Source organism: Saccoglossus kowalevskii, chromosome 11, assembly GCF_978046115.1.
Source record: "Saccoglossus kowalevskii chromosome 11, keSacKowa6.1, whole genome shotgun sequence".
Classification (NCBI taxonomy): Eukaryota; Metazoa; Hemichordata; class Enteropneusta; family Harrimaniidae; genus Saccoglossus; species Saccoglossus kowalevskii.
Window position 1 is genome coordinate 7,414,462 of NC_140651.1, and position 14,874 is coordinate 7,429,335.

At 34.4% G+C, this 14,874-nt stretch overlaps 1 protein-coding gene across 1 annotated transcript in view; it reads right to left on the reverse strand.

The window, feature by feature from the left end:
* Positions 1 to 14,874, reverse strand: part of LOC100375319 (connector enhancer of kinase suppressor of ras 2-like) — a 62,592-nt gene that overhangs the window by 31,337 nt on the left and 16,381 nt on the right. Inside the window, exons 4-7 of the mRNA XM_085505699.1 lie at positions 14,104 to 14,233; positions 12,188 to 12,307; positions 11,923 to 12,051; positions 5,733 to 6,013 (exon numbers count right to left, since the gene is read on the reverse strand). Of these exons, the coding sequence (XP_085361825.1) occupies positions 5,733 to 6,013; positions 11,923 to 12,051; positions 12,188 to 12,307; positions 14,104 to 14,233 (660 nt within the window). The remainder of the gene's footprint in view (positions 1 to 5,732; positions 6,014 to 11,922; positions 12,052 to 12,187; positions 12,308 to 14,103; positions 14,234 to 14,874) is intronic.

Here is a 14,874-nt window from a genome sequence, read left to right on the forward strand (position 1 = left end):
CTAAAACAGTCCAACACAACATACCTAACCATAACAAAGAAAACATTGCTGACTTTTAGAAGCAATGTAAAGAGAACTTTTAGATTCCTACAAAAAAAAAAAAAAATTTATGAGTAGCAAAATTAGTGTTAAATTAATTCTATTTTGTTTCATGGTAGTTAAAAGCGATCAGCGAAGAAGTATGTATAGAAGTAGGCAGGGTGTATGGACACATTATACATGTATATTAAACTTACACAAGGTCCTCATTACTGACAGTCCAGGACTGTTGTGTTCCACAACAACAAAATAACCAACTCATGACGGCAGGTGTATGGAAACTTAACCATGCAGCAACAAAGTTGTTGTAGTCTGACTACAATGTTATCACTACTTGTATACTAGACAAGTACGATACCTGTAAATGAATAATTTATGGCATACCTGCTTACAGTTTAAAGTACTCCCTTTATTATGGTGATCTAGATAGGGATTATCTTGTAGTAATCTACAATGGATTATTGCAGTATTATTACACTGAATTAGATAGAGATTATCTTGTAGTAATCTACAATGCATTATTGCACTATTATTACACTGAATTAGATAGGGATTATCTTGTAGTAATCTACAATGCATTATTGCACTATTATTACACTGAATTAGATATGGATTATCTTGTAGTAATCTACAATGGATTATTGCAGTATTATTACACTGAATTAGATATGGATTATCTTGTAGTAATCTACAATGCACTATTATTACACTGAATTAGATAGGGATTATCTTGTAGTAATCTACAATGCACTATTATTACACTGAATTAGATAGGGATTATCTTGTAGTAATCTACAATGGATTATTGCAGTATTATTACACTGAATTAGATATGGATTATCTTGTAGTAATCTACAATGCACTATTATTACACTGAATTAGATATGGATTATCTTGTAGTAATCTACAATGGATTATTGCAGTATTATTACACTGAATTAGATAGGGATTATCTTGTAGTAATCTACAATGCATTATTGCACTATTATTACACTGAATTAGATAGGGATTATCTTGTAGTAATCTGCAATGGATTATTGCACTATTATTACACTGAATTAGATATGGATTATCTTGTAGTAATCTACAATGCACTATTATTACACTGAATTAGATAGGGATTATCTTGTAGTAATCTACAATGGATTATTGCAGTATTATTACACTGAATTAGATAGGGATTATCTTGTAGTAATCTGCAATGGATTATTGCACTATTATTACACTGAATTAGATAGGGATTATCTTGTAGTAATCTACAATGGATTATTGCAGTATTATTACACTGAATTGGATAGGGATTATCTTGTAATCTACAATGGATTATTGCAGTATTATTACACTGAATTAGATATGGATTATCTTGTAATCTAAAATGGATTATTACACAGAATTAGATAGGGATTATATTGTAGTAATCTGCAAGGCACTATTATTACACTGAATTAGATAGGGATTATCTTGTAGTAATCTACAATGGGATTACCAATTAGCAATTAATATCTAATTGATTATCTAAGAAGTGGCTAAACATAATTTTTCATGTATGTGTTTTTTTTAACTTATGTTTTCAGTAGATAAAATAAAAACAAATAAAACACACAAAGTTTTATGACAAAAAAATGCTTTGAGACAAGAACACAACTCAGTAACAAAAAGATTCATTTACAATAATTCATTTCGGTTTATTTTTAGCTTGGCCTATTTATGAGACCTAGTTGCAGCACAGTCACTATAGTCTACATTAATGTGTGAACCCTGGTTTTATTTTTACCCTTTGTCATAACGTCATTGAACAGTGGAACACTTTTATTCTCACAAATTTCTTTTTTGGACGGAAGTTGACAACTATTACAACATTGTGGTTCCTTGAGACTAGATTGTATCTACATTGACAAATTTTTGCGGACTTTTAATGATAACATTTTGTAAGTCTCACAACTTTAACAAGAAAATATTCCCTTGCTCACCTGAATCACTCCAATTTCTAACAAACACTGTGTGATTTGATTTTATATCTCTCTGTACACATCAATATCTAAAATTACATAGCACACTTATCAACGATAGATGCATACAACTTCAAATATTTAGGAACTATATAAGGAAACTGTGTCAATATTCACAAACCATGTCTACGTTCATAAAAAGATTACAAGTGCATTAAAAAATAGTTTTATTCTTATATTATATTTCAGTCATAGTTTAAATAGGAGAGTGAAGGTTGCATAGAAAGCGAATCTATTTCTAGTCTTAACTATTGTTCAGTACATCTAAACGGACAATACATTAGGATTATTTAGTTCAATGTGGTATTCAGTTAAATTTAGGGTGGTTTTATGATACTGGTACAATTAGAATCTGTACAAAAAATTATATGACCTAAGTACACGTAGATAAATTGTGAATATACATGCACTACAGACATACCATTAGTATATGATTACATAACACTACATGATAACCCATGTTAAACATGTCAGGAATAAATAATTCATAATAAGAATATTATATATAATACAATACAGTATTGTAGTTCTTCCTGTGAATTGCTTTACAATAACAAGACGTACCTTTCAAACCAATTCCTACTTCCTTATTGCATACTTCCTCTACATATGCATACCAATTTGATGACAGTCAAGCCTCCGTAATTTCACTACTATATAATGACAAGAACCTGTCGTAGCCAACTTGGGCGTCAAGCAGGACAAGTATGCACCACAAATTCAAAGAAAGAAGAATCCAAATTCAAATCTGTCAAATATTTCCTGTTTAAAACTTTCAATAACTGACTGAGGTCACCGTCCATATCAGTGTAAAAGTACAACAACAAAGTATTAGCATATCAATGTACCATATTCAGTTTCAGGGGTATTCAGGATTCAACCTTTGACCTTTTACACTAAGCATTTACTCTCCATGGTTGTCAGCCCATCCAAATTATATACATTTACAACATGTACCTTGGGTCAGAGTGTAAAATGGTTACTTAAAAGGCCTTCATTAAATGTCTTCGGCAGAATTATATGATGTGGTCATTCAAATTCAGGTTTCAAACTGGCTGTCTGTTAAATGTTGCAAAGGTAAATACATTTATAAAAGGACAACAAAAAGTAGTTTATTCTCCATTACTGATACATAATATTGAATGACTAAAGTTTATTTACAAAAAACTTTTACTTTTTCTTCTCAAAACAAAATAAAATGTTATCCAATCAATGGTTTGTAGTTCCATGGTTCAATTTTCACGTAATCATTATAAATTTGTGCTAATAACTTTGTACAGTAATAATAATAAATACTTGATTGAAATCATATCCTTATTTGGGATCTAGATAAAAATACAATAAAGTTTGAGCATAAAAAAAAGAATAATTGAAGGGATAAATTTAGGCAGCTGGTAAGTTTGTTTTAAGGCTAATATTTTCACTTCTTGAAGGGGCACCTTCCAGTTAAGCCTAATCTCACAACAAATTTACTTTCTGGATTAAAACAACAATGGATAACAAAAGATAGATTAACATTGTAAACAACATAAACAATAGTGTTCCATCAAAGACTATAGAGAATAGTCTTTGGTCCCATGAATCTTTATTATTTTTATTTTTTTTGATAAATATTTATGACAAAATTATTTGCTTTGAAACACCATAAAGAATGCACATACATGTATTCTAGTTTAGTATTACTGGTAGTCAATTTCAAATTTCAGTACAAGTCTACCAAAGGGCTCCATGCCTCATGTAAATTTCAATGAAGAATGACAGGAAGTACATAGACTGAAAATGTACTGATCATATGTATAAACAGAGAAACTGCTTGGAGCTTGGATATCATGAAAAAAACAAATAGCTATTGGTCGGTCATTTTTTTTAATCTCAGAAAAAACACCTTATGCAGTCACATGCAATAGATGACCATGCCACCTGTAGTAGTTAGACACTGCAGGATCAACAGAACACACTTGTTTAATCAGAATCTGGCAACAAGGCTCAGTTATTTCCCCATTACTTTTTTGTTTTTATATAATAAATGATATAGAAAAAGCTCTTACACAAGGTGTTGAAACTGTAATCTATGTAAATACTTTAAAATTAATGTATTTATTATATGCTGATGACCTCGCATTATTTAGTAAATATCCCATTGGTCTACAGCGTTTTCTAAATAGATTAGCAAATTACTGTAAAAGATGGAGGTTAACAGTAAATTTGAATAAATCAAAAATTGTTGTTTTTCGCAAATCGGGTAGACTAAAGAAATCTGAAAAGTGGTTTTGGAACGGGAATGAAATTGAAATAGTCTCAAAATATAACTATTTGGGGGTTCTTTTTTCTAGTTCAGGTATCTGGTATCAGGCCCAAAAACACATTGCTGAACAAGCAACGAAAGCCATGCACAGTATTAAAAGTATTCTTTATAAATATGATGGGTTCAAACCAGCTATTGCGTTTCGTGTTTTTGACTGCTAAATTCTCCCAATCCTGCTTCATGGCAGTGTAATATGGGTAACACATAAATCTTACGATATAGAAACAGTTCATCATAAATTTTGTAAATTTGTTTTAGGGGTACACCCAAAGGCCACAAACTCTGCTGTGAGGGGGGAGTTGGGAAGACATTTAATTAGAACACATGTGAACAAAGAAATAATTCGGTATTGGTTAAAATGTATAGGTGGTGATTCCTCTGTTTTAGTAAAAGAATGTTATGGCTATCAATATGACAGGGTAGAAAGGGGATTTAATTGTTGGGCAACATATGTTAAGGATTTGTTATGTAATTTTGGTTTTGCACACGTATGGGAAAGCCAGTATGTGAATAACCCAAATTGTTTTCTGCTACAGTTTAACCAACGGTGTCTAGATATTTCCCAGCAACAGTGGCATGATCAGATTGGTAATAGTTCAAAATTATGCACTTATTCTAAATTAAAAAAACTATTAGTCGGGGAAAAATATCTGGATTCTATTACTATAAGTGTTTTTAGAAAATCTCTCGCTTGTTTTAGAATATCTGCTCATGAGCTCATGATTGAAAAGGGTAGGGCATTGGGAATACCACTTGACCAAAGATTGTGTCCTCTTGGTTGTAATCTCATTGAAAACGAGTTCCACTTTCTATTACAATGCCCCAAATTTGAGAAAATTAGAACTCGTTTTATACACAAGTTTTACTATTGCCCAGCGCTTGAATGGAAATTTATTTTGCTACTGCAATCTGAAAATACACATACAATACAAAATCTTGCAAAATACGTATTCTACTTTTTACAAAAACGTCATAGTTTGTTGGAGGGAAATTTAACTGAAATATAAATTTAATTTGGTATTCATAGGTGAAGTATAAATTTGTAATATTCAGACAAGCAGTAGCAGTGATTATTCTTGTCAAACGATCTATTTATTTATTTGTGTTACATTTAAGTGTGTACATTATGGCCTATGGCCAATGGTACTGAATAAATATATATATATATATAATCAGAATCTGTAGTACACACATGGTAATTTAGTTTAATTTTCTTTCACCCAATTATACCTTAAAAGAAGATATTTGTGTGTCCTAAAGTTATGACTTCAACTAGAGTTGACCAGTGAACTATGCATTCCAAACAGCTATCATTGCTGGATTCAAGAAATTGACAGTGATAATTATCACCAACATTAAAAAACAAGAATTTAATTTACCTGGCAGTTCTTGGAGAATACGGCTCATCAGGAGGCGGTGGAATGAATAATTGTTCTAAAGGTGATTTTAATCGTTTTTCATTACTACTTTGTCGTCTTCTTCCCGGAGCAGTATGAGAATGTTTCTTTTTAACATTGGCAGTGGATGAATTAAGTACTGATCTTTTGACAATAATCTGGCCCTGTAGCGACACATTTTTAGGACGTTTTTTCAAGGTCAGGGTGACCTCATTCGGGTCTTCCTTCATTGCTTCTACTACTTTACTGAGTTGCCAACCAACCTGGAAAATTTAACAAAAATACGAAATTAATTCATTTACACCATCTATCTCCCTGCCTGTCACTTCATCCAACCATCCATACATCCACCAACCCACCCAAATATCCATTATCAAAACATACATGTACCCATCCACCTATTCCTTATAAAAACATCCACCCACTATTCATCTACCATCCTCCATCCATTCATTCACTGTCCATCTTTGTGGTTACTCTGTTTTTGTGTGTGTGTGTTTGGGTCTGTTCCAATTATAAAATAATTTCAGATTTCCAAAGGGTATCTCAATAGCCATCTAACAAATTTAAATAAATGAATCCATACATATTTATATACGTAGTTTGCATATAATTAACCATATCTTGGCTGTTCGAGTGATATCTTAATAATCACTTAACAGATCTAACTGGAACTTGGTAATACATCATCATGAATACTCACATAGATGACTATACTAATTTACATATTAAATAAGATATTTTTAGCCGTATCACAGGCATCTCTCATCAGATTTCAATGAAACTTAGTACTTAGATGCTTTTGAGTAATCTACATCCATGACTATATAATTTTTATTCCTTATTATATTAAACCATAATGCTTTTACCATAATGGTAAAACATGAGGAATTATCAATATTGGTTCTAACTTAGCTTCAAAAATTGACAACCTCTAAATACATTGATTATTTACGTGGCCACCGTACTTCTTCCTCTTTTTCACTGTCTACAACACAAGAAGCTCCTACATGTATGCTAGTAAAAAATATAAATCTCATAAATTATTCACATGATAGATCTCAGTTTCTATATTCAAATGGCATATCATTTCATTGCTTATCTACATGTATATCATGTGGTGTATCCTATGGTGCTGTCCTTGGTTCAACTTTGTTTTTGCTGTATATTAACGATTTACCAAATTCTATTGACTTTTTTGAATTATGGTTATTCACCGATATCCACCAGGGGCTTGTATTATTTATCAAATATTCACATTAATGATGTTGTCACATGATGTCAGACAAAAAAAACTATTAAACCATAAATTTTTAAATCCTTATTGTGTCTATCAATGACTGGATCCATCAAAACTCGTACCATAAATGAGATTGAATCTGCTACATTAGGTGGAATTTAAATCGATAAACACCTGACTTGAAGAAATTTCATCACAAAAATGAATTCATTGATCACAACAAAAAAATGACATACTATTGAAATTAAGACACTTAATTCCCAGAATTCAGTACTTATTGATGAGGGTACTGGGAAGAAAATCATTTATTATGCTGTTTCTTTTTATGGTATCAAAACTAATTACTAGGCATGACAATTCTTGATGCATCGCCCAGTGCTATATATGGTATATTGCAAGCTGTGTCATGTTCAGTCATTTAATGCATACACAGTCTAGTGGGTCATGGTGGTGCTCCTTGACAACCATTCATTTGGTTAAGAGGTATTAAATTTTCTGTTTGTTTTTTTTGCATTATAATCACATTATTAAAACATCTTGTTTATCAGATATTATCATCAAAAGATAGAAAATTTCACAACATGAAATGTACAATGTAGATTTTTGCAGTTATGGTGATAAGTGCCATTCTTCTTTCTTGAAAAATCATATGTTCAACACTGCATCAAATGCATTGAAAAGGTGAAGGTAGGCTTGCGTGACTAATCTCCTGTATAAATATTTGCGTGACTAGACCCCTGTATAATACTGGAGCAGTATGGGATTGTTTTTTAAGTTTCAAGACCAGCAATATAGTAATATTTTGACCTCAGAATAAACATTACTTTCAATATTAATGCAATGGGCAATGCAAATTATATTAAACGGTACAGATATGAATGGTATAGCTATTCAGTTGCACAAACCTTAGAAGTATTATAATTATTTCGGCCTCAGTGGTACACCTGTGCACACCTTTAAGTGTGTAACATCCAACTCAGTTCTTTGTAAGATGACCCCACCAAAAATTGAATCAGGAGCCTGTACGTTCTGTAAGGGGCCTGACGAAAATCTGCTTCATCTTTTCTATGAATGTCCAGTCGTAAAATTATTTTGGGATACCTTCTTTGAGATATGGGGGACAAAATTGAGTTTCCCTCGGGTAAACGACCCAGAATGCTTTTTGTTTGGTGATAGCCTTCTTCTCCTGTTAAACTTTTTGTTTTTGGTTGCCAGGAGGTTTATTTATATTTGCAGATGTCGGGGTAAAAAACCAAAATTTGAGGAATTTAAAGACTGCAGAATGTACAGAAAACTAGGTACTTTATTGCAAACAGAAAAGGTAAACTGGGAAAACATTAAAAAAATGGGGAAAATTTATGAAAATTGTAGCAACGACCTAGCATATCAACATGACTACCTGAAAAATTTTACTATTTTTGTGGAGACTTTGTACTTGTTTGTTGTGCAATGTAATTTTATGGTACACATACATGTAACTATGTAGAGTGTTTATGTAAATTGACTCAATAAAAAATGTAACATTGTGTCACAAATGTTGCCAGTGTCAGAAATTATCACCGCTACACTTCAAAAAGGGATTTATTTTTACCTAATCTTTTATTTATATTCATATCAGATGGCTGCATAGAAATGCAACATTGGTTTCACATACATGATTTTATGATAGGACAAACAGTGTATTTGTAACGAAAGCGAGGCTGGGATTTTAGAAATGTTTGCAAATTGAGTCTGAATTTCATCAAACTACCATTTCACAACATTTTTTTCACACATTGAGATGCACATTTACCTACCAACCTACACATCTGTTTAACCACCCATCCATTTACAGACCTAAAAATAAACCCATACCCCATCCATATACCCATCCAAAGAACCTAATGAACGACCCACATCATTCATCCATCCATCCATCCATCCATGGACCTAAACACCAACCCATACTCCATCTATCAAAGGACCTACCAACCAACCCACCCACACACATTCAACCACCATCCTCAGACCTACCCACCAACCCTCACACACATCTCCATCCACAGAGCTACCCAACAACCGACCAACCAACCTACACAGACATAACACCCAACCCACACCCAGTCCATTCACAGACCTACCCACCCACACTCACCCCATCCATTCAGACCTATTCACCTACACATATGCATATCCATCCAGACATATTCAGACATATCCACCAACCCACACCCAGTCCATTCACAGACCTACCTACCCACACTCACCCCATCCATTCAGACCTATTCACCTACACATATGCATATCCATCCAGACATATTCAGACATATCCACCAACCCACACCCAGTCCATTCACAGACCTACCTACCCACATGCACTCACCCCATCCATTCAGACCTATTCACCTACACATATGCATATCCATCCAGACATATTCAGACATATCCACCAACCCACACCCAGTCCATTCACAGACCAATTCACCAACCCACACCCAGTCCATTCACAGACCTACCTACCCACACTCACCCCATCCATTCAGACCTATTCACCTACACATATGCATATCCATCCAGACATATTCAGACATATCCACCAACCCACACCCAGTCCATTCACAGACCTACCTACCCACATGCACTCACCCCATCCATTCAGACCTATTCACCTACACATATGCATATCCATCCAGACATATTCAGACATATCCACCAACCCACACCCAGTCCATTCACAGACCTACCTACCCACATGCACTCACCCCATCCATTCAGACCTATTCACCTACACATATGCATATCCATCCAGACATATTCAGACATATCCACCAACCCACACTCAGTCCATTCACAGACCAATTCACCAACCCACACCCAGTCCATTCACAGACCAACTCATCAACCCACACTCAGTCCATTCACAGACCAACTCATCAACTCACACCCAGTCCATTCACAGACCAACTCATCAACCCACACTCAGTCCATTCACAGACCAACTCATCAACCCACACCCAGTCCATTCACAGACCAACTCATCAACTCACACCCAGTCCATTCACAGACCAACTGCAGGGTTCTCCCCAGAAAAAATGCATAGCGCCGGGGCTAATTTGCATATCATTTACATATCTTTCCTTCATTGATTAACAGAACTTATTTACAATTATGAATATTAGTGAGCTCAGTCACAGGGCAAATATTTTTTTTAATGGAATCAACACATTATGTTTCACAATTTAGAAGAGTTTGAAACATTCTCGAAATACAAATGCTGCAGACTAAAAACAAACACAAATACATTATTGTTGCAATTTAATTGTTTTGTAAAACGTTGAAGGAAACGCATTCAAAACGTTAAGCCAGACTTATGTTCACGAATCTCATAATTTTATTCACTCCAAAAACATTCTCCTTCAAAAAATCGATCACGTAATTAATTGACGTATTGTTGTAATTTATTATTCGTACCATCAACTTCTAAAACGTTTACAATTACAGTAATGAGCGAACAAATAAAGCTTCAAAACGATCATCAAAGTTACGACGTGACATAACTTATAACTTACTTGGCCATGTTATACACCAGTTATAGCAATAATTCCTCAACAAATTTTACTTCTTTTTTTTTTTTTTGATATGAAATGTAAGTAAAATCCGACTTATTTTTATCGGGAGCGATTATTTTTGATCACTTGATCGCTTCGGTAAAAAAAACAGACCCGCCATGTTTGTGAAACATTAGCATGTGTCCTTTGACCCGATGGGTCAAGAATTCCATTAACCAATCAAAATGCCGCATGGTAATGCCGGTAGAACCCGAAGTTTTCCGAATGGTAGTGATCATAAAAATTACATTGCGGAAGTAAAGCGATGTCGTAGCACGATGTGTTGGCATCGATTTCAATTGAAAACTGCATGACAGCTTTCGAAAGAGGTGATTTGCAATTTTTAAAAGGTAAATTAGGTCTTGAAAAAAGAGTTTTTACATGATTCGCAATGATAACAGTTCAAATGTATTTTACCAAATCACGCAATAAACACGTTGTTTTTTTCTTGAGTAGCGTGAACTGATCGTGAACTCCGATTTGACCATGTTATATCGAGGTGGAATTGATTTTGAAATAATTTTAGTTTTCAATCTAGAGACTGTGTCTATCGCAGAAAGTATTTACTTACAAACAAAGAGGTGCTAATTCCACAAATTTGACTATGCGCTACGTATCGTGCGACTAGGTCTATTGTTTATAAATTATAATCCACGACTGGCAGGATGCGTGTCGGTCGGTACGTAATTATACCAACAATCAGACAATAGTCCTCGTCGGAAGCATTTCCGTGGTGGTCACTAATTTTGAGTGACGGTCGGGGCCGACCGGCGTGGCGAACAAAGCTTTTTCACATCTGATATTGGCATGTCAAATATGAAATCAAGCGCCGAGGTGGGAACACATAGCGCCGAGGTCCCAAGTGAAGCGCCGAGATTCACAGGTATAGCGCCGCGGACCTCGGCGCTAAAAAGCCCTGGGGAGAACCCTGGACCAACTCATCAACCCACACCCAGTCCATTCACAGACCAACTCACCAACCCACACCCAGTCCATTCACAGACCAACTCATCAACTTACACTCAGTCCATTCACAGACCAACTCATCAACTCACACCCAGTCCATTCACAGACCAACTCATCAACCCACACTCAGTCCATTCACAGACCAACTCATCAACCCACACCCAGTCCATTCAGACCAACTCATCAACTCACACCCAGTCCATTCACAGACCAACTCATCAACCCACACCCAGTCCATTCACAGACCAACTCACCAACCCACACCCAGTCCATTCACAGACCAACTCACCAACCCACACCCAGTCCATTCACAGACCAACTCATCAACCCACACACCCAGCAACCCATAAATCAATGTAAAAACAATTTCCTTACTTACCACAGTTCTATAATTAACCTGTAATATTTCATCTCCTTGATGAACTTTTCGACTTAAATCTGCTGCTGATTGTTCTTTTGTTCCTGTGATAATGTGTTCCCCTTCATAAGTAGCTTTAATTAACAAACCCTAGAATTCAATTGATAAAACTAAATGTACAGTAGTTGAATCTGAAATATAAAGTAAGGGAATATCACAGTATTCTTAGTCACCCATTTGTCACATGAATTGTTCCTGTGGCAGGAGTGAGTTAATATTTACTTACCAGACCTTCTTCTGGTTTAATCTTTTTTAACGTCACCAATTCTAAATGTGCTGGTTGTATCACCAGTGGGTCTTTGGTGTCTTTTATCAATTTATTACATAACTCTACAATTTCAATACTCTATCAAAAAAATGAAAAAATTGAATGAGAAATTATTGATTTGCTATAGATATTGTAAACAATGATAATGGTCATTGCATTCAAGAGAAACTAGCACACAATAAAAACACAAGCCATGCATGGCACAGTCACAGTTAGTTATCAAATCTAAGCTATATAGTATTTGACCATATTGAAAGATATTGCTCTCAAACAGCATTATTAAAAAAACAAAATGACCACCGCTAGGTCATTTTAAATTTTGAATCATTAAACCAATACATCTGTATATCTATGACATGATGTATAAAGAATAAATAAAATCTGAACATCAGTCAAAGCACGTCAGAGATATGGCACTAGAACCACATTCAATAAAACAAAATGACGTGCATCAAAGTCTCATAAAGTCCAATGTATGTACTAGTTCCAAGTTTGAGCAAAATCCATCAGCAGGGAAATGCTTGATTTTGAGGATTTTTCAGTACAAAAAATTCAGCCATCTTGAATCAGATCATGAAACAAATTGATGTGCATATGTATAATTTTATGTATGAAGTTTGATCAGGCATGTCTAAGATATAGGTCCAGACGCATACACGGACAAACAGAAGCACACATAGAGGTCAAACTATAAGCCCAGTTTTCAGAATGCATCCGAACAGGAATAAAAAATGATTCTACCGATATTTACATACCGGTAGTCCCCATAAATTCATAAGTTCAAGAAATATATGAAATCGGAACATGATTGGTCAGAGAATAAAGGAGATACAGCTTTAAAACCATATTAGTTAAAACAAAATGGCCACCAATTGGTCATTTTGAATGAGACCTGGAAAAACAATTATATTACATGTATTAATGTCAGATGTTTGAACAAAATTTGTCTATACACAACCAAGATCCAGTTCCAGAATGGCCGAAATAGCCTCAATTTGTCCATCTTGACTTGGATCTCAAAATGAATGGAAATGCATATGTATACCAAGATGCATGTGTGAAGTTTGAATGGAATTGATCCAGGCATATTCGAGACATAGATACACACACAAAGGTCAAAACTTAAGTCATATTTTCGGACTAACAGGGACTAAAAATGACATGCACCTGTAACACAACAAAGTCATGTCATGACATGACAGCATTTCCCCCTGATTTAATACTAAAAACTCAAATGATAATATGTGTGTCATGGTGCTTAATGAATTTGTAAAGTTTGATTACAATCAGTCAAGGCATGTCAGAGATCAGGGATTGCGCTAACCCCATTTCAAGCAAGCTGGGGTCCAATCTCTAATAAGGTTATTCAGGATAAAATTTGTATTTCTTAAAATTTTGTAAGTGGGACTCGTCTTGCAGAGACACTAGCGCAAACCCTGAGAGATTATTGCTTATTTAGAACAGAATTTGTTAAATAGTGATCCCTCAATGAATGTGAGTGTTGGGATCCAAGCAATAAAAACATGACTTATCAAAGACTGACTTATTAAGGACAGACAGACTGGATAAGTTTCACCTAGACATGCTGCTCATTTGTAAACTATAGATCAGAATAATGAATTGTTAACATTGAAGTAAAGTTTTATCAAAGCAGTACCGACCAAGAATTGCATAAATTCACAATTTGACACCTTCAGCTGAGCAGAAAACACCTTTCGTATCCAAGTAATCGATGGGCAATTGGTGTTAAATGCAGATGACATTATCATGGTTTGAAAAACACTGATTGTCTCACACCAAGTCTTTAAATGCTAAAAAAGACAATAGGCTATCCATGTGAACTATACCCTTACCAATACACTATATCTACTTACCAATGGCAAGATGGCATTCTCTAAGTCAGTTGCATGGCTATCCATGTGAACCATTTCTGTTAATTGTAAACATTGACTGACAACTGTTTCCCTTGCATTGCTAAAATAGTCTATGCCATAGAAAGGTGTCCTGAAAGCACAAAAATTGAGAAGTGGAGCTGTAATTGAGTCTCACCATGTAACACTATCAAGGACTCAGACAGTTGAATCTAACAACTAAACAAGCAGCCTCTCGGCTGAGATAGCTCCGCTGTTAGCAAAGCACATTTCAATTAACGAACTGAAGATATCATTAGAAAATGAACAGTATGTATAAGTATGTATAGCAATTGGACTTGTTGTTTTCAACAATAATTCAAAAATATCACTTTTTACCAAAAATGACATAAATCTTCATCAAAATTAGATAATTGAAGGAATCATCACAAAATGAACAAATCTGAGAGAGGTCCACATGTAGTACCTATATATGTAATATCAAAGCAATCGGACTTGCGGTTTTTAACAATAAGTCAAAAATATCACTTTTTACCAAAAATAACAAAAATATTCATCAAAATTAGAGAATTGAGGATATCATCACAAAATGAAACAAATCTGAGAAAGGTCCACATGTAGTACCTATATATGTAATATCAAAGCAATTGAACTTTTGGTTTTTAACAAGAACTTGAAAATATCACTTTTTACCAAAAATATTCACCAAAATTAGAGAATTGAAGATATCATAACGAAATGAACAAATCTGAGAAAGGTCCACATGTAGCATCT